At 38.3% G+C, this 27,920-nt stretch overlaps 1 protein-coding gene across 3 annotated transcripts in view; it reads left to right on the top strand.

The window, feature by feature from the left end:
- col13a1 (collagen, type XIII, alpha 1) overlaps positions 1-27,920 on the top strand; it is a 92,967-nt gene that overhangs the window by 37,580 nt on the left and 27,467 nt on the right. For all 3 annotated transcript variants that reach the window (XM_016537221.1, XM_016537219.1, XM_016537220.1), the window contains exons 3-13: positions 8,887-8,894; positions 15,598-15,624; positions 18,640-18,675; positions 20,204-20,230; positions 22,291-22,341; positions 24,405-24,440; positions 24,930-24,956; positions 25,261-25,287; positions 26,670-26,696; positions 26,828-26,854; positions 26,960-26,986. In XM_016537221.1, the coding sequence (XP_016392707.1) occupies positions 8,887-8,894; positions 15,598-15,624; positions 18,640-18,675; positions 20,204-20,230; positions 22,291-22,341; positions 24,405-24,440; positions 24,930-24,956; positions 25,261-25,287; positions 26,670-26,696; positions 26,828-26,854; positions 26,960-26,986 (320 nt within the window). The remainder of the gene's footprint in view (positions 1-8,886; positions 8,895-15,597; positions 15,625-18,639; positions 18,676-20,203; positions 20,231-22,290; positions 22,342-24,404; positions 24,441-24,929; positions 24,957-25,260; positions 25,288-26,669; positions 26,697-26,827; positions 26,855-26,959; positions 26,987-27,920) is intronic.

The following is a 27,920-nucleotide window of genomic DNA, read 5'->3' as shown; positions in this document are numbered from 1 at the left end:
GAGATGAATTAATTCATATTCATATTTATTTTGAACTACAGTAACATCTTCTGATTTCTCTCAACATGGGGACAGGAGAGCTGTCAATCAATAAATAAAAAAATAAAAAAGTAACTTGCGTTACTTATTTGAAAAAGTAACTCAGATATTCTCTTGTAAATTAAAAAGTAATGCGTTACTTTACTAGTTACTTGAAAAAAAGTAATCTGATTACGTAACTTGTGTTACTTGTAATATATTACCCCCAACACTGAATATAAGTAGGTAAATGGTATTTAATACCTTGTACACACTTTTTGAAAGTTTTAAGTTTTTTTTCTCCCACGTTTGGAGGTGTAACCTTTGCCTGGCCAGAGTACAAACAAAAAATGGTAGCACTGTAAAACAACAATTTTAAGCCCAGTCTGAAACATACACTAGTCATTACATCAGCAGGTGACTGAATGATCACAAAAATGCCAGACTGGCATCCTAATATGGTTAGCAGTCATATATCTATTTTTCAGAAATTCAGTTATGGTTTACTATTGGGTGAATAGTGTCACCTAATTAATATTCATGAGCCTGTGGGGCGGGGAAGGGATATCGATTTCAGACTATTTATTATTTAACGATCTTGATTTTGTTTCGTAAAATCCCAAGAGTGATCTTTTCCTCTGTGCCAGTGTTTTTTTTTTTTATTCCAGTTTGTTGAGTTCACATTTTGAGTTATTTTTAGTTGTGCTGAATAAGCCCAGACGAGATTTTCTCCGCTGTTACTACCCACACAACCTGTCTTCCGACACTCATCCAGCTTATTGGGCAGAGATCCAAATTCACACTGGATATCTTCACACCATAAAGGCTGTTTGATGCTTTCTCACGGTTACAGTGAGCATCTGACACTCTGCAAACAGCTCTGAGGTTACCGGGTGCATTCAGCTTTCCCCTGGTTAGTTCACTGTGGGTCAAGATTGATCATAATTTTGAAGAATTGTTTTATAAAGAGGCATATGTGAAAGTTTAAAGTGTGAACACCTTTTTTCACATTTCTTCACGTTTTCTTCTAGACTTGACTGTAACATATGCATGTCCACACACACGCACACATATTCTTTTCATTTCATAGCACTTTTGCTACTTAAGTATACTGTAATGACTTCAGCATCTGTGAGGGCTGGCAGGTGTGAATGCAATCCTTTCTTCATAATCTGCATTTTATTTGTCGTAGATAAGATGACCTCAGGGCCAGTAACAGAGGATTTTTCCGATGGGTGTGGATAAAAACATGGAATTCGGTCGCTCTCAATGGCCCTATTGAGATTCCTGACGCTTCAAATCCCTCCTGTTTCTGCTAATGAAGTCAAACGCTTGTCCTCCTGGCTTTGCCTCCCTGATTCATTGAGCAGGACCCAACAAGGTTCAGAGAAAATAAAAGCCAACCATGTCAGCCTAAGTGAAATGTCAGTGGATCTCAATTCAGACCAGCAAATTGGCCAATTAAAGAGGAAATGAGGCAAACTCTATTTAATCCAAATGCCCCTTGCACTTCCTGACCACACTTTTACTGTACATCAAGGCCCAAAGAACTTCAGACCTTGATGAATCATCTTACACTACTACTTTGTTTATTTTAATCTGGTAATTCAACTAACAAGATATGTGAGTGTGGTGTTTGCAGGATAATTAATAAATATGTACAGCTTGACCTTAATAGAAGACGAAGAGTGCCACTTAAAAAAATAAAAAAATAAAATGAATCAATGATCAGTCTATTATTTCAACATAAAACTGTAAATAGATAAAGTACTCAAACACTAAAAAAATCTTAGTTTATCAGTTGCTCCGGTGTGTGAACTGTCCACATTTATTAACAAAGCAATTGCTTTAACACGCAAATTCTTAAAAAAAAAATTTAAATAAAATTTATAAAATTTTAAATTTCCATTTTAAATTAAATTATTAATTTTAATTACTTTATTGCTTTGCATTTAACTGAAATTAGGTTTTGATTATATATTTTATAGTTATGACCTCATCTTATTATTTTTCTGTTACATCTAACATTTTTTGGGCAAAATTAAATAAAGTTTTAAATATGTTTCTTGTCAATTTTATAAGTGATTTATATGCTTATTTATTTATTTAAGTGCCACTCTTAGTCCTCCATAAAGTTATAAGTTGTTCAAAAAATGGTTGTTCTGTTGAAAAGACCAGCATGGATCATCAGCAGCATATGTTATATTTTTGCACACTTGTTTCTAGCATGGGATGCTGGTTTGCTGGTGTCCCCACTTAACAAGCTTAACCGGTAAGACTTCCTTGATTATGCCAATATTGCTGACCAGCTTGAACCAGCATAAACAAGCCTGGAAATTCATACTGACCCACATTGGTCTTTTTAGCAGACCAGCCAATGGTAATGGCTCCTTTGGGCGTTTCTCAGATTCCTAATCATGAATGAATTTCTTTAGGGCCAAATTTCAATCGATGACTATCTAAATCACCCATTTAGATGGAAAAACAGCCAAAGAAAATTCACGGAAAGATTTATGTGATGCTCCAATTCTCCACTTCACCACCCGGTACAACTGGAGTAGGAAACCTTTCTTCTACCCAGAACGAAGGAGATTTTTTGATGTATATTTTTTTCCTCCTGGGAGCAATTTGGGAGAATAATGGTAAAGTCAGGGTAATAGTGGTTTTTCTGGCATCATCACAAAAGCGTCTTTGTAGTGATCTCCTGTAAGTGACTCACCGTAATTATTTAATCCCGGACATAATGGCGCACTTTTTCTGCTCCAGGGATTGCTGGGGAAAATATTTCTCCACCTAGCCACATCTTGGCATACGAATGAATAAGAGCTCTGCACCAATTCAGGCTTTCTGGGAATGCTGCAATTGGCCAGAAGTACAGTATACAGGGTGAGGCATACGTTGACTTGGCTTACAACCGTGTGCCCTTAAGAAAACTCGCAAAGTTATTTTCCCAGCCTTCTAATGTTGTATGTCTCCTTTCTTATTTTTATAAGCAAAATACTGTGTTGCTTTTGAGCCTATTGTATGCGTGTCACATGTTTTTTATTGACCGGTAGGTGCAAGTGTAGTCAAGCGTTTGCCAATCTCTTTCAGCAGAGAACTGGCTGGTGTACTTCTGAATCGCCGTTCCTCGTGGTATGAGGTTAGCACAGCAGCGGCCAAGAGCGAGAATGAAAAATGACTTGTGCTGTGATCCTTTTTCAAACTGTGACTGCAGTTTAACGAGGCAACAAAGCGGCGAGGGATCGTCGTGAATGGGTCAACTGTCATCAGTGGGCAGACGGGAGCAGACGCACCGCCGTTCAGCTCCTGTAACCGGGCCTGCGCTCTCTTTGGAGTGGGAGACGTCAGTCATCTGGATTGCACTGGGTTCAGCACGGGTTGGGGTGTGTGATGGACTGTACGTTTCTCTAGGCTTGAAACTTTTGTGGACCTATCGGAACTTGATAGGGCCTTTGTTTAAGGTTTATTGGTTCCCTTAGGATACTGGAGGTGCATGGAGCACCACATCCCTTTTTCAAAGAAGTCAACTAATCTTCTCGGCCTTCTGGAACTGCCACATAACCATATTTTTATTTGGAGACCAAGAGAACTTACATTTGACAAGGTTATATATAACAGTTGTGAAAAGTCATGAAATGTGTGCAGTGATTTTTCCAGATTTCAAAAGGTGTGGGGAAGACTTTGTTCAGCTTAACAGACAAAAGTGCAAAAGTTCATTTCTTTTCTTTTGACCACCACACAACCCAAAGTAGAACTAGTTTACTTTAGCTAAAATTGTAGATCACAGTTGATGAATTGCTGCACCCATAATCATAATTTTTCATAACCAATCATAAGTGTATTTTATTTTGTTTGTGACATGGCACATAAAAATAGTAAAAAAAAATCTTAAGTATTGTTAATCCAAACGTGCATTTGAATGCTGAACATCAAAATATAGTTTATTTCAGTTTAGGGCAGATTTGTTTGTTTTTTTAAGATTACTTTTTATGCCTAATTTGCACACGTGTGCCATCCATATAGGCTACTAAACACTTATTAGTATTAGGCTACTAAACACTTAGTAGTAACACTTGAGGCATAGCTCAACCAAAAATGAAAAATCTGTCATCATTTACTTATTCTCATGTTGTTCCAAATCTGTATGACTACTTTTGTGTTCTGCAGAAGAAGAAGAAAAAAATATATATATTTATATAAAATTTAAATATAAAATGTATATAAAATATTCTAAATAGAATGTTGGTAACCAACCAGTTTTGGTTCCATTTGACTTTAACTGCATGGACAAAAAACACGGAGACATTTCTTAAAATATCTTCTTTTATGTTCACCATAAGAAAGTCAGGTATGGGACTACTTGAGAGACAATAAATAATGACAGAATTTTAATTTATGGGGGAACTATCTCTTTAAGAACATCAAAACGCATCACATAAGTAATGCTGTGTTCTTGCACTAAAGTTGTCCGTGTCTGAAAAGCAGACCATGCTTTGTTAGCCCAACATTTGCTGTTTTATTCATATCCCTGTCTCATCCTTTGCTTGGCCTTTTGCTGTGCTGCGCTTGCAGTTTGGAGGTCTGGAAGCTGAAACATTCATTCTTGGGCACTATGGCATGTGTTCGGGGCAATCAGAGGACAGAGCGTTTGGAGAAATTGGCAGATGATAAGGGGAGTGGAGCTGGCAATGGATGGGTATTTTGGGCTGTATGGTATTCTTGAAATTATTCCTGGGTCTATATAACAGAGCTCAGATCCTAAGATAGTGTCCTGGTTGGCTTGAGTAAGTGGGCCTAGAAATGGTTGAAATTATAAAATGGGTTAAGTTAAGTTGTAAAGTTAAGTTAAGTTAAGTTAAGTTAAGTTAAGTTAAGTTAAAGGGTTAGTTCACCCAAAAATGAAAATTCTGTCATTAATTACTCAGAAACATAGCAAGGAGATCTGTAAAATAATCCATGTGACATGGACTTGGGAACATTTCAGTTACATTGCTGTCTATGCAGGGTCAGAGAGCTCTCAGATTCCATCAAAAATATCTTAATTTGTGTTCCGAAGATGAACGAAGGTCTTACGGGTTTGAAACGACATGAGGGAATTAATGACAGAATAGAATTTTCATTTTTGGGTGAACTAACCCTTTAAGTTAAGTTAAGTTAAGTTAAGTTACGTTAAGTTAAGTTTTGGGTTCAGTGTGATCCGGATATATTTTTGTGAGAAAAAATACCAAAATATTACCATTGGATGCTATCATTGCACCATTGTGCTGCCACAAGGTCTATCCAGTACTGGAATTTTTTTGGAGGGAAAATGATACCAAGAATTATGAATCTATTTGGATCATCATAGTTCAATATGCAGGGTTCAATACTATGAAACGAGGTGGGACGGGCGGGGCGGGTGCCTTCATGTCAGCATGCAACAGAAGATCTCCATTTCCTATCACTTTCCAGTCCTCTTGCATAAGGCCGGTAACAGGTGGTTGTGATATGCGGATTGACATTAATACTTTACCTGACATAGCACTGCCTAAACATTTAATGGAAGCATTAAACGTTCCTTGTGTTTATAGTTCAGTGTTGTTGTTGTGTGTAGCACCACACGCTATCTCACACAAACATACCCCTCTAGACACGCATAGTTTTACACCTAGAGTCCTCTAGGCATCATCACATGGGGTATTTTTGATGCCCCGGCTCAGTTCGCCTTTGGATGAAGGTTGTCTGCAGAGCAGGAAGTGGACGCAAGTCCAGAATGCGTCAGGAATCAGAACACATGCTTCCACGTGTCTGTGTGCTCGGTTTCAGCTTTCACTTTGGGGCTTTAAGGCTCTCCACACCCAGTCTACCAAAGTGTCCACTCATCCTACTGCTGGCTGCGCTGTTGCAGTTTTTGACACGTTATCTGCTTCTTGCTGCTGCCGCTTGCCGTGACTCTGTGGTGATGTATTTTTAGCCCCGTTTTTGCCTTTAATTATTGCAGCCACGGGGAGTTTGGTCCAAAGAACTGTCATGAAATTATTATACAACTGTGTTGCTTAGCAATAAAGCATTGTAATACAATTCTTGAATAGCTCTGCTAGTATAAATCATAGCAGGGAAAGGCTTTACTGTGGTGTGGAGCTATTGTTTGGGTCATTCAATACATAAATGTAACTGTGGGTTGTTTTTCAATCAGGACCTCCTGGTTTGAGGGCAAAGAAAGGCCGTGATGGGGCTCCAGGTAGGTCTACAGTACGCATATGCCTGTGCCTGCAACGCCACAGACTGCTGTTGTGCATTAGCTGCTACGTATGTGCACACCTAAAGCTTTTAATAGCAAGAGAAGCATGAAAACACAATCCTCCATTGAGATTTCAAAGCATTCAGAGATGCTTGGACTTTACTGAATATATTTTGAGTCCTAGGGTAGAATTAGTGGTATTAATACAACATTTTGGACACAACATTGAAATGTGTTTGGGGTCACATCCATGAAGATGTATTTTTATAAGAGTTTATAGACTTGAAACATGAAATAAAGAACTGCCCACTTAGACAGGAAGTGACTGTCTGACTGACATAAAAGTGGATAATCACAGTTTGTTTAGCTTTTATTTATCATTTAGGGTAGGTTTACCTAAAATGGATTATTAATGGATAATCACAATACTAACTGGTGCCATGAATTCAAATAGTAGTGCAGAACTCTACAAACATGTCAGAAAAATATGAAACAATTGTAAATTTAGGGGTACAACAGCTTATCACTGGGACAGAACCCTTAAAGGGACAACATTGTACCTTATCTACCCCTAAATGTAACATATTGTACCCTTGAGGTACTACTATGAACCTTTTAGGTGTAAATAACTTTTGAGGTACTGTACCAGATGTACCCATAAATGTAAAATTTCTGCACATTTGTTTTTTTTCTGACAGAAAATACTGTAAAAATAAGGTGATTTCAGCCATTTTTGCTTCATCCAATATGTATTAGATGGTCAGTAAATGGACTGTAAGCAGTCTGTAGGTGATTTGAGGCTGCTACTATACAACCTATAGATTCCTCTATATTCTGTGCGTATGAAGTGGTTTCATGTAAAGAGTTATGGATCACATGGGTAGAATGAGAACGTTTATGATGACAAAGATTGATCTGGAATGTTCAGAGAGCAATTCTTACGTGACCACACATATTTTGTGTGTGTTGTTCACTCGTTCTTTGACATTATTCTTGCTTTTAGGCCTAATATAGGGCTTGCTGTCTCAGCACCAGCTTTGATAAATGCCGGTTCTGATTTCTAAGAAAATACAGGCTTCTCAAAACAGGAAAGGAAAGAATAATGATGGACCCATAGGAAAGCTTTGTCACCGGTGTGACTGCGCCATTACTTAAGGCTGCCATATTTAATGTACCAGTTTGACTGCAGAGCTCAGTCAAAATGTAGATCTTCTGCTTGTTGAAGAATTCGAGCTCATGTTTGCTCGAAACATTTCTCCTGCAGTAAACAATGGTTTTATTGGGACTTTTGTTCTCTCTTCCATCCATTACATAGTTATTTTTTTTAAGTCAAAGGTTCGTACTGTTACTCCCCCAAGTTGCTGGCTTTGAAACAGAGAGGTGTTACCTTTTCATACTCTTTAGAGGACAAAAAAAAATGGTTTCTGGATGAAAGAACTGGAAAGAAACCTTATGATTCTGGTCAGATTGTTCAATAGTTCTGTAACAAATTGCTTCGACGGACTGGTTTTGTTCTTGCAGTTGTCCAGATATAATAAGTTATAGAAGAGGTGATTTTAAGTGACATAAGCGGAAAAGATTTGTCATCAGCAATTTTGAGTTTGTTCTTCCTTGATAGAGCTTGAGATCCTGAAGCTATGATCTCAGTTCTGCTTGATTGCTGTGTCTTGCTTAAAGGATGAAAAAGAGGCTGTGCATCCAACTAATGCATGTGCTTATAATTTGAAATACTTAGCTTTTTGTAATACTTAAAATGGCTACTTAAATCAAGTTGCATTGTTCGTTTAAATTAGACATCCTTCTAGGCCCACATTATAATATTAATGGATGAAACCTTTCAATGCAACTAACCTGATCAGGTCCACATGGAATCTGCACCCTTGCATGTTCGTTTATTAAATATTAAAGCATATTTTCATTATACTTTCATCAACCAATAAGAGTGTAGAAATCTCAATTCCATTTAACATATTTTCCTCAGGGTTTTAATCTATGCTGCGTTTTCCACCAGAATCACTGTGAAAACGTTTAACCTTTCTTGACTAACGATGTTAGTGAAATCTGTTTCCACTGTTTATTACGCTGCTAGTGTATGATTTAGCATTAGCTATGAAGGAGATGGACAGTTTGTGATGTCTGGGTGGGGTTCGCGTGCTCAGAAGGGGTGTGATTTATCTGTGCAGGCAGTCTTCCAGTGATGTGGCTTATTCTCCCACTCAGTTCTCAGTGGTCTGTTGCTTGGTGGGCTGACTGCTCATCCGTGAACCAGAGACAAGCAACACTTTCCCACAAAAAGCTTTTCAATCCTGTCATCAGTTAAATTATAAACATATTTTTAACACTGTATTTACATGCCAAACCTATGCTGTGACGCACTTCATTAAACTACCTGCGTGTGAGGTTGTGTTACGGTAAGAGAAATCGGAGGCGGCGTTCATCAGTTCAGTCTGGGCTGGACAGCCAGGAAATTCACTTCGGATTCTGGTTGGACTACGCAAATTCAGACTTGCGTGACGTTTTTTTTTTCCTGTTCTTGGGGAAATGAAATCTGTCAGGGTCAAATGTTTGATGTAATGTGCACATGGTCCAAACAAGATGATTTTTTCGAAATGACTAATCTGTCTTTCTCTCTGTTTTTATTGCAGGTCCTCCTGTAAGTAGATGTTGGTCCCTTTGTTGACTGGATTGTGGTAATGTGACCCAAACTCTTTGGCTTTCTGTGTATTTGTGTGTGTTTTGAGAGTGTGAATTTATCTTTCATGTGTTTCCTTATTGTCACTACTGATGGAGTGCTGATTACACGGAAGGAAACTGTTAGTTTAGTTTCCTTCCGCCACACATATAAACACCCACACTGTCATCTGTCAGAAGAAGAGCTTTTGTTTTATACTAAAGGTGAAGTGTGCACATTTTTGATGTTGAGATACTTTATAAAATCCAGTTTAATGTGAAGAGATTCTGTGGCTCTCTTCAAGCAATGCTCTCTTAAGCATTCTGAGCAGTCCAACATGGCAGTGTCAACTCAACCAATAATGTGAATTTTGGGGCGGGACTATCCATTTGGGCAACCAATGACATACAAAGGGGGCGTGTTCTGGAGACTTGGACAGCAATGCTCTCTTAAGCATTCTGAGCAGTCCAACATGGCAGTGTCAACTCAACCAATAATGTGAATTTTGGGCGGGACTATCCATTTGGGCAACCAATGACATACAAAGGGGGTGTGTTCTGGAGACTTGGAAAGTTCATTTTCCAATTTAGTTTGGTGGCACAAAAATGACACACTTCACCTTAAATCGCATGCCATTATCTTGGACATAGCGATGCATTCTTCTGGGAATTTGGCCACGGATATAGAAGACGACAGCACTGGCAGACATAGCCTGTTCAACTTTATATATCGTTTGAGGGGCTAATGTTACAGAATGAGGTTATAATGAGAAAGAAGGTCGAGAGAAATATATAGTAGAGGAGAAAAGAGAGTCGAGCAGTATAAAATTAGGTGCGGTTGGACAGCTGCGTCCCTGCAGTTAGAGGGAGAAGGTCGAGCTTAAGTGATTAATGAAATACCAGCAGCCACAGATAAACAGTGGCTACAGAAAAGACTAATCTCGAATGAGATATATCTTAACCTTTTTCCTAGAAAGCAGTGAGATTAAATGAAGAGAAAATTGAGTCTTCTGCTGAAACCTACTGTGAAAGTGATCCCAGTAATCTCACGTTTCTCCTCTAACATTTTAGAAGGCGTCACTGTTTCAAACTGTTCTAAGATTTGCCAATATACCAAAGTCTACAGTCATTAGACTGTCCATAAATCTATGACAGGTTTATTGTAAAAATGTGCCTAAACCTACATTTTTGCAAAACATACCTATAAATATAGTTCATTACAGTTTCCAGCTGAAATTAACACTAGAGGCAGTAAAACATCAACAACTTTTAACTTCTTTTTCACTGAAATTATAATTACAGGGGCAGATTATTGATTATTAAAGGCATATTTTTGCGTGGTTCCTTGCACAGTACTATGCTATGACTTCAAAACGCCTACCATAGTTAATGATTTATAAGCATCACATAACCAGCTCCATATGTATGGCTTTTCTGATGTGGTAAATTTGCTTGGTAGCGCACCTGGTACAACGTACGGAGCACTCTGGTATGAGTCTGTGAAACATGTAATAATAAAACAGATCAAAGACTTGTATAAGCAAGCTGAAATGGCATGTTTGCTTCAGCTAATACATTTTTATCTCACATATTAGCTAAGTTTATGGAAGGGTTTAATGTAGGGGATATATTATTTTCAAAAGCAATGGAGCATTAACCTTTTAGCGCCATTCACCAGACATTTCATTTCTGAACTGTCACAATTATGTACAACCAACATAATAAAATTCACCTATTTAGTTGTTAAACGTTCAAGAAGCTACATAACAATTTTACGGAAGTGTCACCACAGGCACGTTTTTTTCAGTGATCCTAGGTTGAAATGATCTGAGCTTTGCTAGTCACAATAATTGAATAGTACTGTACTTTTACTGTATGACATCAGTTGTCTCTTTATTTCTATGAAATTTTAGGAAAAACATCTTGAGATAAATACTAAATGAACTCCATTAAATGGATAGTTCACCAAAATAAGAAAATCTCTGTCATTTATTCATTGTTATAAAATATTCAATAATCATTGATGTTTATTATCATTTAACCTCAAATCTGGCATGACATGTCTTCATGAATGGACCACTTATTTGACTTTTTAAGTTGTTTTTTATGTGAGTGTTGGAGCTCGGATGAGTCTGTCCACTCTCCCTTTAATTCCCTTTTATTCTGTTTTAGGAGTGAACTGTTCCTTTAAGTCTCTGAGCTATGAAAGTGAAACTTATGAGCAATAAAATATCCCCGTGGGTGAGCAGGTTCCACAGCCCAAAAACTCACATACATATACGAACATTCCAACACCTGCTCATATAACCCATAAATTGAAGGAATATTGAGAAGAACTGAAAGACAGGTGAGGGAACTGTCAAACAATGCGCATAGTCTGTTAACCAACTTAAACATTAAGTTGATATTTCTACTGTTGTCAACTAAGAATGTTTAGAGATGGTTAGTGAATTCTTTTAATCAAGTCAGTCTTCTTTAAACAGGTTTGGTGATCTATTGGCAATCAGTGTCAGTAAGTCTTTAACTACAGTGTTTGTTTTCAGTAGAAGGAGTTTGACAAGCCCGGTGCCTGATCAATGGTCCTAGAGGGCTGTCCCATCACACTGACCTATGGCAATTCTTAGAAGAGTGTATACTGTAGATTATCTAACAAGAACACTAAGACAACACTCTTACTGATGTGATGGCAACTGTAAATCTTCACCAAATTGGCCTTTTCCTGTGTGCTGAAAGTAAATATGTTGAGAAGTTTAAATGCATAATAGCCTGTGGTTCTTCACAGGTCACCTCACAGGAGCATAGCCTTTTGCCTGCTTTTGAGGCACGGCTGGCCTAACCCAGCCTTAAACAATTAGTAGTGACAGGAAACATTTTACATTGACAGAAAGCACCTCAGTTAGTGTGTTGAAAACTCCTGAGGAACATCGCACTGGTCAGTCTCAAGTCTCTTGAACATAAGGATTGAAACACTTGAAAATGAGGGGAGGGAATCAGCAGGGACTTGTTGATAGAGTAATATATAATTTATGTTTAGTGTAAATTGTGAATATTTTACACTTTTCTTTCTTATTTATTTCTTAATTATCTGGAATGGACTTTGTGCTTTGTGAGTTTATATTTATACAGTAGGTCAGTCTGAGGTTGTGTTTAGACAAAGAGAAGGAATTAAGGATGCATGACCTCCACAATATATGTTATCTTCTCACAGACTTAAGGTACAGTCAAATTAGCAAATTTTCACAAAAAAGTCCACTGTCTGTTGTCAACAGTGCTTGTAATAATGTACGAAGCACAGCTCACAAAGTCACGTTCAAACCAAGCAGATCTGTGTGACCAACTTGAACCTATTGTGAAATCTGTTTATTCCTATGGAAGTGATTGGATTTAGTCTTCGGACATTCGCAGATATACGGTAAATTTACACTGTGTCCAAAATTGCATACTTTCTGAGAAGGTACTTCTTTTGAATAAGTAATTACTTTACGACATTCTATATAGTATGAATGTGCAAAGTGCGAATGAGATCTGGACATACTACATGGTCATGTGACCAACCAGCGTCAGTTAGGTCACTTCACAGCTGTTCACAAGCCCTGTCCCTTGGCCTCATGGGATAGTAAAGCATCCGTTGGATGCACATTTCAGAAGTAAGTCATCCGGTTATTTTTTGCCTTTTTTTAAGAATACTAGGCATACTACTCTTTTCACATACTAGGAAGTAGGCATATTTAGATGCCGGGTTAGTAAATTCTCCAAAAATATTAAGGCACAACTAAAAATAAAAAGCCTTGGCATTGTAACGACATAGTATTGTGAGGTAAAATATCATAATACTTTATGCTGTTTTGCTTAGCATAAAGAACAGCATAATTAAATAGGTTTTCCCAAGTGATATACTTGCTGAATTCAGCATTTTTCAGTATTTTTACTGCATGTGTTCTGTAAGTGCCCTGTGTCCGCTGAATATATCTTATCCGTGCAATGTTGGACTCTAGGGAAGCATTCACCCCCGTTTCCCCCTGGGGAGCCCCTTCATTTACCCAGCAGCACTGTGGGCTAAATGAGAGCCACATGTACCCTGCTACCGTGGATCACAAATGAAGTGTTCTTCCGGTGGGTGACCTCTGACCTCGCCAGACGCTCCTTTGGGCCGGCCTGAGCAGCGCCCAGCAGGCCTCACTGGCCTGTTCCCACTCAGCACCTGGGCCTGCACCTTAGACCTGCTTCACATACTTCAACACGTTCATATACCCACGGCACATGTAGACCAGCTCACTCGTACACACTCCTGATCTCAGCAACATCCAGCGGGGATCTGTTCCTCTCTCTACACACCGCCGCTTATAAACACCCAGTCCAGCTGCGTCCAGCTCTCATATACGTTACACCACTGCTCTGCCACATGTGTGCCTTCTGAACCTAAAGATCCTATTAATGGTCTTTCATTGTTTCCCACACACTTCAACAGTCTGCATTCAGTGACACACACATCAGATTTAAAGGGAGTAGGCATGTTGTGATTGCCCAGTTACAGAAATGCTAAATCTTGTTTTTTGGACTCTTGCAGTAAAGATTGCAATAAATTATGAATGTATTAAAATTGTTTACTTTTAACAATAATGCTGTTTTATGTGTAAACTACTGTTCAAAAGTTTGGAGTGAGTATGATTTGAAAAAAAAAAAGTATCTTCTGCTCTCCAAGGCTGCATTTATTTGATCAAAAATGCAGTAAAACATTGTGAAATATTATTACAATTAAAAAAAAATATGAGTTTGTTTTAAAATTTAATTTATTCCTGTGATGCATACCTGAATTTTCAGCATCATTGCTCCAGTCTTCAGTGTCACATGATCCTTCAGAAATCAGTCTAATATGCTGATTTGCTGCCCAAGGAACATTTCTTATGATTGCAACAGTTGTGCTTCTTAATAAACAGCATTTATTTGAAATACAAATCTTTCGTAACATTATAAATGTCTGTAATGTCACTTTTGATCAATTTAATGCATCCTTGCTGAATAAAAGTATTAATTTCTAAAAAAAAAAATAATAATAAAATCATACTCCAAATAACTCAGGGTAATGATATTGTAGCCCAACGATATTATCTACACCTAAACATAAACCTTATGTAAATTTGTGTAAAAATCAGTGTTCAACAGGTTTCACTATATTAGTAAGGACATTTTTGAATAGTAAGGACATTTTGGACCTCACAAGTACAGTTCAAACTGTACACAGCACACACATGTTGGGAAGCATTTAATATACATAATAATTAAATAATAAAAAAACACACATATACATTTGATTGATTGATTGATTGATTGATTTATTGATTAATTCTTCCTGCACTGATGAAAAAACACAAATTAATTTTTTTTCATTGTTTTATTGGATTGATATTTTTTTTGGTCTGAATGGTGTATGGTCATATCAAAGCATACAGACAGAAGAGTGCCATGGATGTTTTTGTCCGTCTGCAATAGTTTCCTCCCCTGGGCTAAGGCTTGATAAATTGCTTCCCTCTCCGCACTGTAGTCCAAGAGGAAAGCCAACACACACAAACACTAGTATGCACTTCCACAGGCTCATGAAATGAACTGTAAATGCATCATCAGATAATGAAGAGTGTCACGGCAGTCTTAACAGAAAGGATCCTTCTTTGAATGATCAAGCAGCTGTCAGGTTTTTACCACTAATCCTCTGCAATGAAAAATGTACACAGTTTTTTTTTTTCACAGCGGAATGGTGCTCTGTGAAGGAAGTGAACTTGTTATTTGATTTGATTTAAACCAGAGCGATCTCCACAATCGACTCTGAAGTCAAGCATGAGATAAGGATTTTCAGCCAGAAACCATATGTTTCATGCATGCGTGGGCCTCTTAATGAACATCTTTTTTAATCAGACATGTGGTACTATTTAGTGTTCATGCTGGCACTAAATGCTTAGTATTAAATGCACTAAAATGATCTTACTGAAATATAAGTCATGATTAGTAATGACATGAACTGAATTGACTTTCACACTGGAAAAAAAAACTTGTATATAAACACCCTTAATAAAGATAGATTGTATTGAGAAAAATTGTGTAAGATGACCAGACTATTGTAAAATATTAATATAATTACGTTTTTTTTGTTATTCTTTTAAGCATAAACCACACTAAATCTATACTTAAAACAAGAAAAAAATAGGGTTATAAAGTTAACTTAATTTGAGATATATTTTCTGAAAAACAGTTTTTATTACCGATATTTCTTCTGGAGTAAATGTGTCTTGTTTTAAGGGTGTTTATGTTTATTTTTTACTGGGACGATATACATTAAAATGATTTTCAATGAAAAATTGAAAGCCATTAAATAAAAGAAACATGTCATGATATTAAAAAAGATTTTCTGGGGTCCAAAGAAAATTCTGTTGTGAAAGCATTTGATGGTGTTTGCGTTTGTGGAATGCTTCTTTGGAGTGTTTTCCTGCTGCTACCTTTGAGCCTTGCCACACTGAAATTTAATGCTGGATCACAAAGTTCCACAGTAAAATTGTTTTCACTATTCAATATTGAAATTGTAAAAGCAGACTAAATTTCATTATGGCTTGGCATGGTGTTGTGTTCTTCTTAATCAGTATTGTTGACTGGTTCTTTCTTTATTCTGTACCCACATTTCTCTCACCCCTTTTTAGGGTCCACCTGGACGAGCAGGCTTTCCGGTAACTGTCTGATAGCGTGTCCTATTGTTTATCCATCCGTCTGTTTGTTTTTCTTGCACTTTGCCTTTCTTTAGTAGTGTCTTTAAGAAGCTGTCTCCAAACAATTCAACCTGAAACTTCAATATGAAAAATACTTAATCATGTATTTTGCAGTATGTCATATATACAGCTTCTTTATTTGGACACACTGAGACCTCCTTTTAACCAAAGGACTGAGGATATACAACCAATGTATGTACAGTAGTATATGTAGCTTTATTTTCTAGCGAAATGTGAGCTACATTTTCATTAAAAATTAAATTTAGCAATTAAAAAAAAGAAACAAGAAAAGTTATGATTAGTTATGAAAATGGAGAAGTGTTTCAGAGGTTTTTTTATGACATTGTTCTTGTAAACTCAAATGATCTTGCATCCGTTGAAGCTCAAGATGCTCTTTAGATCCAAAGAACATGGTCATCAGGTTTCAGTCCATAGTTATGCTTGTAATATGATTTGTAATGGAAAAAGCATTAAATGAGGAAGGAATCCAAAGTGGTCTCAGACTTTTAGACCCCACTGAATATCCCCCTAAACCAGATAAGCTAAGCTAGGTTTAATGTAGCAAGTCTTATAGCTAGGCTCAGTGGACGAGTCTCTATTTCCTTCAAGTTAGCACACTGTATTTTTATACTTGATTGTATTCTCTCAGACCCTTTGGTCTCTGTCTGGATCCACTCTTCCGAATTTCTCCTATAATTCTAATATTACTGACCAAAACTCAAACACATCTGTCTTTCATCATGGCATGCTAGAAGAATCCCATCTAATGTGAACTCTAGTCCTACCTGCCAATTATACCCTACAAACCCCCATCACTCATGACAGCTATTCTTGTGAAACTTTGCCATAAAATAATTTTTGCGTACTTTTTGTTTAAATTGTTGACAGGTCTGGTCAAAGTGTGGATGTGATCCCTGCCAAAGCTTTTGATTGATTACATAGTCAGGAAATGAAATGAAATTTTATATTTTCTTAGGATAGGGAAGGGTGGCAAGCATGTTACACGAAATGTGTCCATTAGATTAGTTCTTCAAAAAATATTGATATTGGCGTTCACGCTCCATTGAACTATTAAGGGATACTTGTGGTTTGTATATTTAAGCTCTACTGCTCATTCACATGTATGTATGACTATTTAACACTTCTGATTTGTAGTTAAGTACTTTAGGGCTCATTTGGAGAAGTCTGGAGTTTTTAGTGTACTTCCTCAAGCTATTTCTAATCTAAAGCTCTAGATGATTTTACATTCTTTCTATAATAGAAAGATTCTCTTTCACAATGACTCCTTTGAATACTGGCAGTACTGTATGACTTATAGTGTGTGGCTTATACTGTGTATCATACTTAATTTGAGGATAACAATGATATTACATAAATTATTTAAAACTATTTATTTTATATATCAAATAATGCATAAAATCATTAAATATCAACATAATTCTTAAACAGTGTACAGTATAAGCCATATTGTGGTAACTAATTAATGCCATAAAGCAGTATTACGTTATCTCAAATCAGCACCTTGGACAGAGCCAAGAGAATTCAGTCAAGTGACTTTCCTCTTGGGACATTCAGCAGCAGGCAGTGAATTAACTCTGAAGGTCAAACTAAATGAACACTTCTAATATGGGGACCTTTATCTTAATAACTTTAGAGCTTAGTAAAACAACTACGCACCAGAAAAGCTACAGTTCAGTGTAGCACATTCATTGTTTTAGCAAATGTTTTGTTGACTTCTGATGAGTTAGGGGGGCTTAGCCACCCCCCCCCTTCCCCCCCCCCCCCCCCCCTTTTCCATTACGTGTTACTCGAGTGAGTCGTCAGCAAGCTGTCAATGCTCCCAGACCTTCTAATACACTGACCTGCAACGTTAGGAATGCAAATAAAAACAGCTGTAGGAATGGACGGCCTTGCATAATAAGTCACTTCAACGTCGCAGGAGTTTATAGCCGTGTTAAATAGCGCAAAATGTTTGGAAATGCATAGGTCCAGGAGAATAAATGGTGAATCCTTTAGACCAATTGTTGTATCAAGATCTCAGGTTTCTACCCACATATTTCCATATGTTCGGATTTTTGCCTTAATTGAAAAAATTGGTCTAATTTTAAGTAGGGATAGGATAGCTATGATTATGATAGAATGGGATTCATAGTTTTTAAAGGGATAGTTCACCCGAATATGAAAATTCTGCTGTTTTTAAGACTTTAAGGCTTTCTAATGCTTTCCATGGAACTTAAAAGAAGAACATTCCATTGTTAATCCCAATGTTCATTATACGTGTATGGTGCGTTTCTGTCATTTTTCAAGTTTGAAGGTTTCAGCTTCTGTCCATTATAACTGCATGGAAAGCAGCATGGAAAAAAATCCTCAATTTCTTTCCCCTTTTGTTTTCAGAGGGAGAAAGGGAGTTATGTGGGTTTAAAGTGACATATGGGTGAATAAATGATGACAGGATTTTCATCTTTTTAAGTGAACTATTCCTTTAAACCCTTCCAATAGGAAACAAACTGTCATGCTTCCACACTGCTGTCTCTTTCAGTCACTTCATCTGTCATATGGTCAGCTAGCAAACATCATCTTATGCAAGAACCTTGATTATGAAATTGGCCTAATACAAAATATGCTGCATTAACCCCATGCTTTCATTGGCATCATGTAACCACTGGTGATGCCTGCTGTCTGACCACTGTACATTCATCTTCAAATTCTTGAGAAGCTGACTTCAAGCCAGTATTTGGCATGTCTGCATTGCCACCTTTCAATTTAAAAGTACAGTAGGTGAATGCTTAGTAATATAGACATTTAGTTAGAATCACATTGGTCAGCTTAACTTTACTAACTCTTCTTAGCCATACCATGTGAATATGCGGCTGAATGTCACTTAGTCACTAGCGGTAATAACTCTAGACTGTAGAGATTCAGTCTATCAGATTTATTGTTCCTGATTTTCCTTCTTGACTTTGCATTGACCACTAGGGAGACAAAGGATCAATGGGCATTCCTGGAAGAATGGTGAGTGATTTGATGATATGCACTAAGCTCAACCAGCTAGTCTGTAGTATATGACTGTAGTCTTGAATAATTGGTCATCAATGCTTAGTGTCATGCCATTGACAACATTTATAACTGGACATTTCTAGCTGTAACTCAACGACACCTTTATATTTATTGCCAAAGGTCACATTGATAATATAAGGTCAGACTGAACTAAAGAGTAATGTTTTCTTTATATACAGAATCCAGTATCAGCGGTTAGTATCATTTCCTATGTCATTTTGACCTGTTTTAGCTTGCACTGTGAATGTAAGCATTCACAAACTTTCATATGAATTTCTTCCACAAGTTTATTGTAGCGTTTCAGCTTTTCAGCGCAACTATATAATATAAACCAAAAACTATAGCTTATTTATTAAGCCAGAAAATGTTTCCTATTTCATCACCGCCATTGATAGTTAAAAAAATGTCTGACTGTGAAGTCTGAAATAATTCATGGCCCCCCTGTCACATTTGAACAAGGGCTGAAGACCAGAGTTCTTTCTGGCTGCATTTGATGAGAAACCCTCTCTCCTTATTACTCAATTTGTATTGGCTGCTCAGTCATGTGAAAATACTTTACTTGTTGAACTTTAAATAGAAAATAGACCTCAAAGAAGCCCTTTTGCTTATCAGTTACATTCTACATGCTGAGAAGTCAAAACGTGCAGCCAAACCTCGAGGAGATCTTGGAAGAAACATTTTGGATATATATCCACAGAGAGACGATATATTCAAAATGAGAGAAACAGATTGGAAAACCACATACAGTTGTGAGCTCTGTTTTACCTCCTCATTCGTAGGATTTGTGCATTTGGAACTGGCCATTTTTCAGATTAGCGCAATGCATGATATGTCGCGAAAGAAATCGGGATCGACCAAAATCCGCACAGTCATATAGATGTCCCCCTGGAGCGTAGCAGCTACTCCTCATTAAACATTTTCAGCAAGAAACCAATAAAACTGCATTGTTCTCAAAGGAGACATTCCAAACTCTTGACCCTTGTATGGTTGCATATTCTGAGCTCACCCTAATGCTTTCTCTTGAAAAACAATCCCTACCTAAAAGCAGGTTTCAGCAGTGTTCAGCTCAAACTGTGAGCCCCAAGCAGAGCTTTCCATATTTCACCCAGTGTAAAGCTACATTGTGCTCCTTTAGATTCTCACAGGAAGCGTTTTTTCACCCTTCATGCCTTATCCTTCCCCCCTCCAACCTCCTCCACTGACCAGTCTGTCTGTGAGAAAAGTTAGCAGCCCCCTCATCTACTATCCATTACTCCCCACAGGCCAGTGTAACACTCCAGTGCTTCCGTTCCCCTGTAGCCTCCACCCCTCAACAACCCAAAATGCTCCAGTACATCAGTGTGTCCCATTCTCCCGACCTCCAAACACTCCGTCTCAGGCTGCTGCATGCCCTTGTCCTCTCAGAACCTCGCTAACCCAGGTTCCTCTCTCTGTCTCTCTCCTTCTCACTGTGCATGTGACTGTGTCTGCTGTGACTGACCAGGGCTTAAAGGGAAACCTGGGGGAGAAGGTAAGTGCAGGATGTCGGCCTGCATGTGCAGAATTGAGACTCTCTCTCTCACTGTGGGTGGCTGTGTTGATGAGGGTGGGGGGACGACCCGAACCTATTGCACAAATTGCGCAGGTATCGTGATTTATATCAGGAAGGCTTTGGGCTTTATTTTGAACGGCCTTGGGGGTCACATTCGGAAGACGTTTCCCACAATGCTTGGATTACCTGTGTTTATTCTTGGAGCGCTCTGAAGTTTTAAGACTCCCCACTCTAGACAAAGAGATGTTTGGAATGGAGCAGCTTACGAAACCCTACCACTTCAAGACGCATCCAAAACTATCTAAAAGTTGTGTAGTCACTGGATGTGTCCTTGAGCCTGTATTTGGTATGAGTGAGCACTCTATACTGGATTTAGTGCATTGAGCTTCAGTTCCTGTTGTGGCAAATGTGGTTTGAGCCGTTCTCAAACCAGTCCCTTTTGGCAGCTGTGCTCAGTGTTTGCACAAGCCAGCAGTTCTGCGGCCTCCCTTCATCAAGCTGGAATGATATGTAATGTCTGACACAACAAGCAATGTGAGGAGAAACATGTTCCTCATCCTTCACCATCACAGAAAAGTAGTGAAACTTCTGGATGGTTACCCTCACTTGCCAGCAAAACACTGGGGCTCTAAAGAACTTGGAAAGGAAATAAATAGTGATGTGACCACTGAGCCGACAAGTAGAGAAGCAGACAATATACGACCTTGGAAAGACCCACCAAATTCTCGTCCAGAAAAATCAGTGGGCTTCCCTCCTTGTTTCAGGGATTTACTTTTTATCCCCTCTTTTTAAATGTGGTCATGTTTTACCTTCCAGCAAGGGCTTCAAGTCTTGACCCAACAAATTTTGGGTGAAGAACTTCACTTCATTAAATATCAAAACAAACCCCCTCAAGATGAATGGGCACGCGAGCCCTGAAACTGGCAGCCTTAGCGCTTCAGTTCTCGAGCAAATAAATTCAGTTGAATCGTAATTGGTTGCGTTGGAAAGCTCAAGCCGAAAATCAGGCGAATTGGTGATTGATTGGTTGAACTTTGCAAGAACTGCAGAACTTGAGACTGTGTATTCTTTACACAGAAAGGATTACTTGCTGAACGAAATGAAATCTGTGAAGATCGTATCATTCATTAGTAAGTCCAATCCTTAAATATCAGCAGAATTTGCTCCTGCTTTGGCTGATTGTATTTGGACTCTTTGTCCTGTACCCGTTTCTAGCTGCCAAATGCTTGTAATGTAAGCCTATTCAAAGGGATATTTCTAGATCTTCTGTTGTCCTCTGCAAAGTTCTGTGGGTAACCATAAACCTTGGGGGCAAAGCTTAGGAGTCCTTTCCTTCTCCACAACCTGAAAATCAGTTTCGTACGTCACCCTTTTCATGCCCCAGTAACCTTTGTAGGTGATTCAAAAAAGTGTTAAAACAAATACATCTCTATCCTGTGATAAAGTGGGCATCGAACCAGAAAAATTTAAAATTGTCCACAATTTGATGGATGGCTGGGTCATCAAAGGTGTCTTCCTGATAGGGTTTCACATGAGAGAGCTAATTAGGGAAAGTGCTGGAAACCCGAGAGCTTTCCTGTCTGACCACAGAGCGTTGCGGGATTGCGCTTGGATGTTTGGTGCAGCGCTGCGGACAGGCCGACACCGCGCAAATCACCTAGTTTGCGCCAGATAACCAGCCCGCTGGGCCGATTGCTGTTTACTCAGCAGTGATCCCTGACCCTCTCAACTCGCTGTCAAGACATAAACTACGACCCTGAAATGAGAACCAGGGTCTGCTGACATTTTACTTACAGACCGAAATACCGTGTTCACCTCTGAGCCATATGCAAGCACTCTCCGTGAGGCGGCTTAGCAAAAGAGTTATGTTAAACAGATGCTACAGGGTGTTTCAGAAAAGGTTTTTCTATTCTGCAGATACAATATATTCACTTATACGTTTGGCTTTGTGTACTAGGTGTAGTTTAGTGGATATCATTCTGTCTCTTTTCTGTCAGTTCCTCTCCTCACTGTCTTTCTACCACTCTATCTGTCCGTAGGGAGCGCCAGGAGAGCCAGGTCTGTCTATCATTGGCCCACGAGGACCTCCTGTAAGTGTTTGCTCTGTCACTGCTAAAGCTTTTCATCATCTCCTTCTAATGTCAGGTCTCCAGAGTAGATACAGGTCATAGTGCAGATTTTTAGCAGCTTTTGGCCTCAATCCTTTTATGATTCCAGGGGTTCTTGGCAATGGTTTCTTCTATTGTTTTTCGTCCCGCACTTAACTTACAGACCACCCCAAAATGAGCGTGGTGTAAGATAGATAAGCAGGATCAGTGTCATCCAGCACACTACTGTATGTGGAGCAAATCCAACAAATCTCTGCTAATCAAGACCCAATCTCTAATATGCACAAACAGGACGGGAATCCCGCAGCAGCTTGTATGGAAGCACTTACACTTCATCAGAGTATTTCGGGGCTGCGACTCCCACGTAATGACGCCAATTTGGAATCTCATCTTCATTAGCTAGAAGGAATGAAAACATCCCAGCCCTTGTCATTATAATCCAGACATTAGACGTGCAGATTGCGTTGTATTTGTTAATGAGTGGTCAGCCATCAGGCGAAATGGGGCTTGTCCCCAAACTGGCACTCTTTCCCTTTCCACGCATTCCACCCAGTAAGACAAAAACGCCATGTTACGCCGTCAGAAGTGCAATTTCCTTGCTGATTATGCCGTGCATAGCCTGTGGTTTCCCCATTTATCCCTACATACTGTTATGGGAGGGCCTTCAGACTGTATAGACATCTGTTTTTCTGCTTGCTGATTATACACTTCTCTATACCTCTGACCCATTACCTCTAATAAGGCGTCAGGAGTGGACATCAGGCATAGAGAACTGGTGACTGGGAGAAGTTTCATTGAAGGGAATCTCTTCAGCAGATGAGCTGAGAGCATAGGCTTTGTCCTCACCTCCAAAAGGGTCACAGAGGTTGATTTGAGGCAGAAGTGTGGAGAGGCCAGCGGAAATGACCAGTTTCTTTCTCACACATAAGTGAGGCAGTTAGGGAATAGACAAGAGGGATCATTAGATGATGTATTGAGTTGTCATTAGATCTAGTTACTGTCCTGGCTGATCAGGCGGGGGACATGGTTTCATATCTTAAAACTGAAAGTACAACAAAATACAAGCTATGTAGTTTGACAGGTCTAAAAAATACATTTTGCTAATCGATTAGCATTCCTGGACCCCAGTTAGGTTGTCAAGTATCTTTTGTTGTATTTGTCATGTTTTGTTCAAGATACACTTTGAAAAATTGTGTCTGTCCTGAAAACAACTGAAAAGCGATATTTAATATCGGTTTAATTTCCAAGATCAGACTGCAGTCAGAAAATTGATGTTGTATCACTCCTGAAGAATGTTATGTATTGCGGCCATAGTGGATTTTTGGTTTAGAGGAGTTCTTTTGAGTAGACTAGGCTTGTTTTCTGTTACTTTTTATTACACTTTCATGCCAACAAAATGAATGTTGTCAAGTCTGTTTCGGGTGATTCTGAGGGGGCACATGCTGCTACTCCCATTACTCCAGACCTTTAGGTTCCCAAGGCAGAGAAAATCAACCATGTTCCAATAACTACCTGAGACCCAGACACACAATCCCCTTCATTAGCTCAGTTCACCTCTTCCTTGTAATTTTCTCTCAGGTCGCTCCAACGCAGTCCTTTTTTGCCAGGCATATTGAATGACTTCCTCTTTTCCCAAGGGCTACTAAAGTTTTTTCAGGAAAGCAGACTTGGTATTGTTTAAAGGAGAATGTAGCACTAATCATTACTGACATTTACTTATTTAATTTGTTAGCCTTGTCTCATTTGCTCTCACGTACTGAATAAGGACAACTCTTTAATGTTTTTCAGTTAGTTCCCGTGTTGAATTTCAGTCGGTGTCCCACAGTTTTTAGAGCTTTATTTGTCTTTGTCTCCTCATCCCACACAAAGTGCTTCCTACTGAGCAGGAAGGCTCCTGTCCTTCAACCTCAATTACGACACAACTGAGTTTGGAGGAACAATACTGCGTCTCTCAACACAGACCTCCTTTCATCGAGTTCACATAATCCTCATGTTTTTCGTATAGAAAATAACTCCTCTTCTTTTTTCTTTCTGTCTCCCCTCAGGGACAGCCCGGTACTAGAGGATTTCCAGGCTTTCCGGTAAGTGACTTTTGTCTGAAGCCAATTGGACAAACTTGTGTAGCGTTTCTGTGTGAGTTTATAAAAGCCATCAATTAGCCACTGCTTCTGTGGCCCTTATTTAATGGATGCATGTGGAAATGACTCAAGGAAGTGAGAAAAAAAAACATACAGTAGACTTGTGCAGCTGTCATTCTAGAAGTTGGATAATGTGAGATTAGGCACTGTAAGGTTTAAAAATGTCCTAGGACCCTTTCTATGGGCATTCTACATGATGTTAAAGTGTTTATTACCCTGCATGATCACTGATCTGCTGGACACATTTGGTACACAGTGTTAAAATACAGTGTTTCTAGTGAGTCAGTATACTTCACCATGCTTTGGCCTGACCTTCAAGGAAATACATTTTTTCCATAAACATTGTCATATTAGCTACTAGTCTAGACAGGAGAATTAGAGCTGTTTTGTGCCTTCACAGTGTCGCCAATCTGTTCTCCCACTTTTTTCCAGGGCCCCATTGGCTTGGACGGGAAACCTGTGAGTTTTGCTTCATTCCTTACAAATGTTTGAGTAATTGACACTCGCACAGGTTTGGAACCTCCGAACCCTTGTACCAAATTATTTGGCAGTAATTGATAATTGACGGTCATTTTGGCAATGAAGAGGATAATTATGGTAATAATAATTATGCTAATTATTGTAATAAATTCACTATTGTTGCCATCATGACATAATATAAGAACATAAAGAATGGAGTAAATTGTACTACCTAAAAAGATTAAAGAGAATGGATATTTTTCTTTTGCCAAACCTTTTTTATTATTTTTTTTTTACTTCACAGGGACAGAATGGTCCAAAAGGTGATATGGTAAGCAATTTCATTACCATTTTAACATTTTTAGCCATTGTTAACTGGCTTTAGAGGTGCAGTGCAAAAACTATTTCCAATTAATGTGATCTTAAGAAAATACATAACCTTGGCTGGAATTAATTGAAGTGTTAAAATACAAATCTAAAGACTTTTAGTTTAAAAGGACACACATAATGAGATCTGTCATGTTTGCTTTCGCTAATGAAATACTGTTGGAATAAAAACCATCTGTCATAAAGAGAAATATGTAAAAAAGTAAAACATATCATAAAGTGTAATTTGTCAGTGTCTATAAAACTCACCAGTTGAGCCATTTATTTTCAAGATGGCTTGTTACAGTGATGTTTATCTAGGCTGTAAGCATAGCCATATAAATTCACAAGAACAACACTCTTGTAGTTTGATTTATAGGTAGAGTGACTAAACGGCAGTGTGCATCTGTGTGTGTGTGTGTGTGTGTGTGTGTGAGAGAGAGAGAGAGAAGAGAGGCCACTTACCTGTTTCATTCAGTGGGGTTTGTCAAAAGTGACTTTATGTTAATATCTGTATGACATTGGCGACCTGGGGTCTTAAAACAAGGACATTAGGTTGGCTCTGTCCTCTTAAACTGCAATTTGACAAATGTAGTCCACAGCTTTCTTTTATGTGATGAAAGACAATGGGCAGAGACGTTATGCTTCCAGGCTGTGTGCTTGAAACCATTCCTTGTGAAATATAGTACAACCTCTGTGATCTTTCTTTTATAGCATCGTGAGAAACGGCAAGCTTAGAAACTATAAAAGAGAAGCACTTTTTGAATTGACACCTTTATAAGACAGCATCAGAGCTGAACGGCCCCTGCTGAGCTTTTGAACAGCTTTTGAACATTTAAAGTAATACATAGCTTACCCAAATACAACCTAAGCTGGATTTTTCATGTTTTATTGACAAGTTTCTTCTCAGATTCTTCATGCTCCACGTTTGCTTTTGTTCGTATATGGTTGTATTACAGAAATCGATTTGTTAGTATTTCTGGATGAATGTTATGGCTCCTCTGAAGGCATTTCATCAATCTGCTTGTCAGCTCTAAGGCTGTGAGTTACATGTTTTTATAGAGCACGATGCATTGTGAGACATTGTTTTATTAAAAGCGGCCACTGATGCCCTCCATACAAGCACACAGCGACAATTGAAACCTACTAAAGCTTCCTCAAGCAAAATTTTGCTTACTTAAAAATTAAAATAAAAGTTTTCTTTTTTGTTTTTCCTTTTCTAACATAAGAAAATAATTTATAAGGAATTGTTGTGCTTGTTATGGCTGAGAGGTTTTGTAAACAGGAAAAGTTAATCATGGACAATCCAGTAACACTTCCATATTGTTATTCTGATTATTTTCCCAGGGTCCTCGTGGTCCTAAAGGAGTACCAGTAAGCATTTGCTTTAATATGTATTATTATATAGTCATCATTTCTCAGGAGTTTTCACATGGCAGTGGAATGTTGTGCATGAATTACATTTTGGATGGGCTTTAAGTTTTTGTTCAAATCTTATTTTTCAGGGTGAACCTGGTCCAAAAGGAGAGAAGGTAAAATCATGCATGAAATGCATTAAAATAGCAGCTAATTTTCTTATGATTTGTGAAATGGCCTTAGAGGACTTTGTGTGATGGATTTTTATTTTTTTTTTCTAGGGTGTATGTGGTGACTACACTCACAGGGTGAGTGAATGTTTTATTGAACGTATTGAGTTGATAATGTGATATCATAAACACTGTTCATTTATGTTTTAAAATATAAGCTATCAAATAGGTTATCTGGAGCTGAGTGCTGGAAAATCCTAAGCATATGTTTTCATTCCAGTTTCCGTGATATTCTTCTATTTGTCAAAGTGATTTTTCATGTTTACCCTTAAAAAGACATTTACAATGTGTTTGCGGTTAAATTAGAGACATCAAAATAATGGGAAATAAGGCAGGAACAATAGATTGACAGCTTGGATGTTGTCTCAGATAGGTAGCACATGAACACATGCCAAGGCAGGGCCTCAAAGTTGATCAGCTCTCTCTCGGGGAAATCACAGTTTCGTGTAAACAAGGCAATTTTACCAACAGCCTGCTGAATTGGATTTGATAAGGCTCTCTGTAAAAGGCGGCCAAGTTTCTTATGTGGTGGATAGGGGTTTTTGGTAACAGCCCTGGCCTATTTAAAAGTCATTTTGGCCCTTTGAAGCTATTTTATCAATTATGTAATCTCAAAAACAGCACGCGATATAAAAGCAGAAAAATTGCCTTGGCAGTAGATGTTTCTGCTGAATCTGTGTTTAGCTTGAAAAAGAAAGAACAGTAATAGCAGCAGGACAAAAGCTGATAGTCTTGTTTATAAGTTTTAATCACTGTTTTTATTGTGTATAAGTAAGTGTATGAAGTATATCATACAGCTATATCACATCAAAACAGAGCTGTTTTTCATGCATGTCGGCCAGGCCACATGGGAGGCAGTAGACTATTTAGAAAGCTGCTCATAAGGGTGGTCTTTTTGGGTGGTTGTGTACCATAGGTTCTTTGCAGTTAGGGTTAAACCCAAAGGTCACTGCGCTAGACTGAAAGGATACACCTTGCAGTGGTGGAACAAAAATGGGAATTATCACTTGAG

Source organism: Sinocyclocheilus rhinocerous, unplaced genomic scaffold, assembly GCF_001515625.1.
Source record: "Sinocyclocheilus rhinocerous isolate Xijiao unplaced genomic scaffold, SAMN03320098_v1.1 scaffold756, whole genome shotgun sequence".
NCBI classification, from domain to species: domain Eukaryota; kingdom Metazoa; phylum Chordata; class Actinopteri; order Cypriniformes; family Cyprinidae; genus Sinocyclocheilus; species Sinocyclocheilus rhinocerous.
Note: the sequence above shows the minus strand (reverse complement) of the source record. Positions and strands in the feature narration are given on the sequence as shown.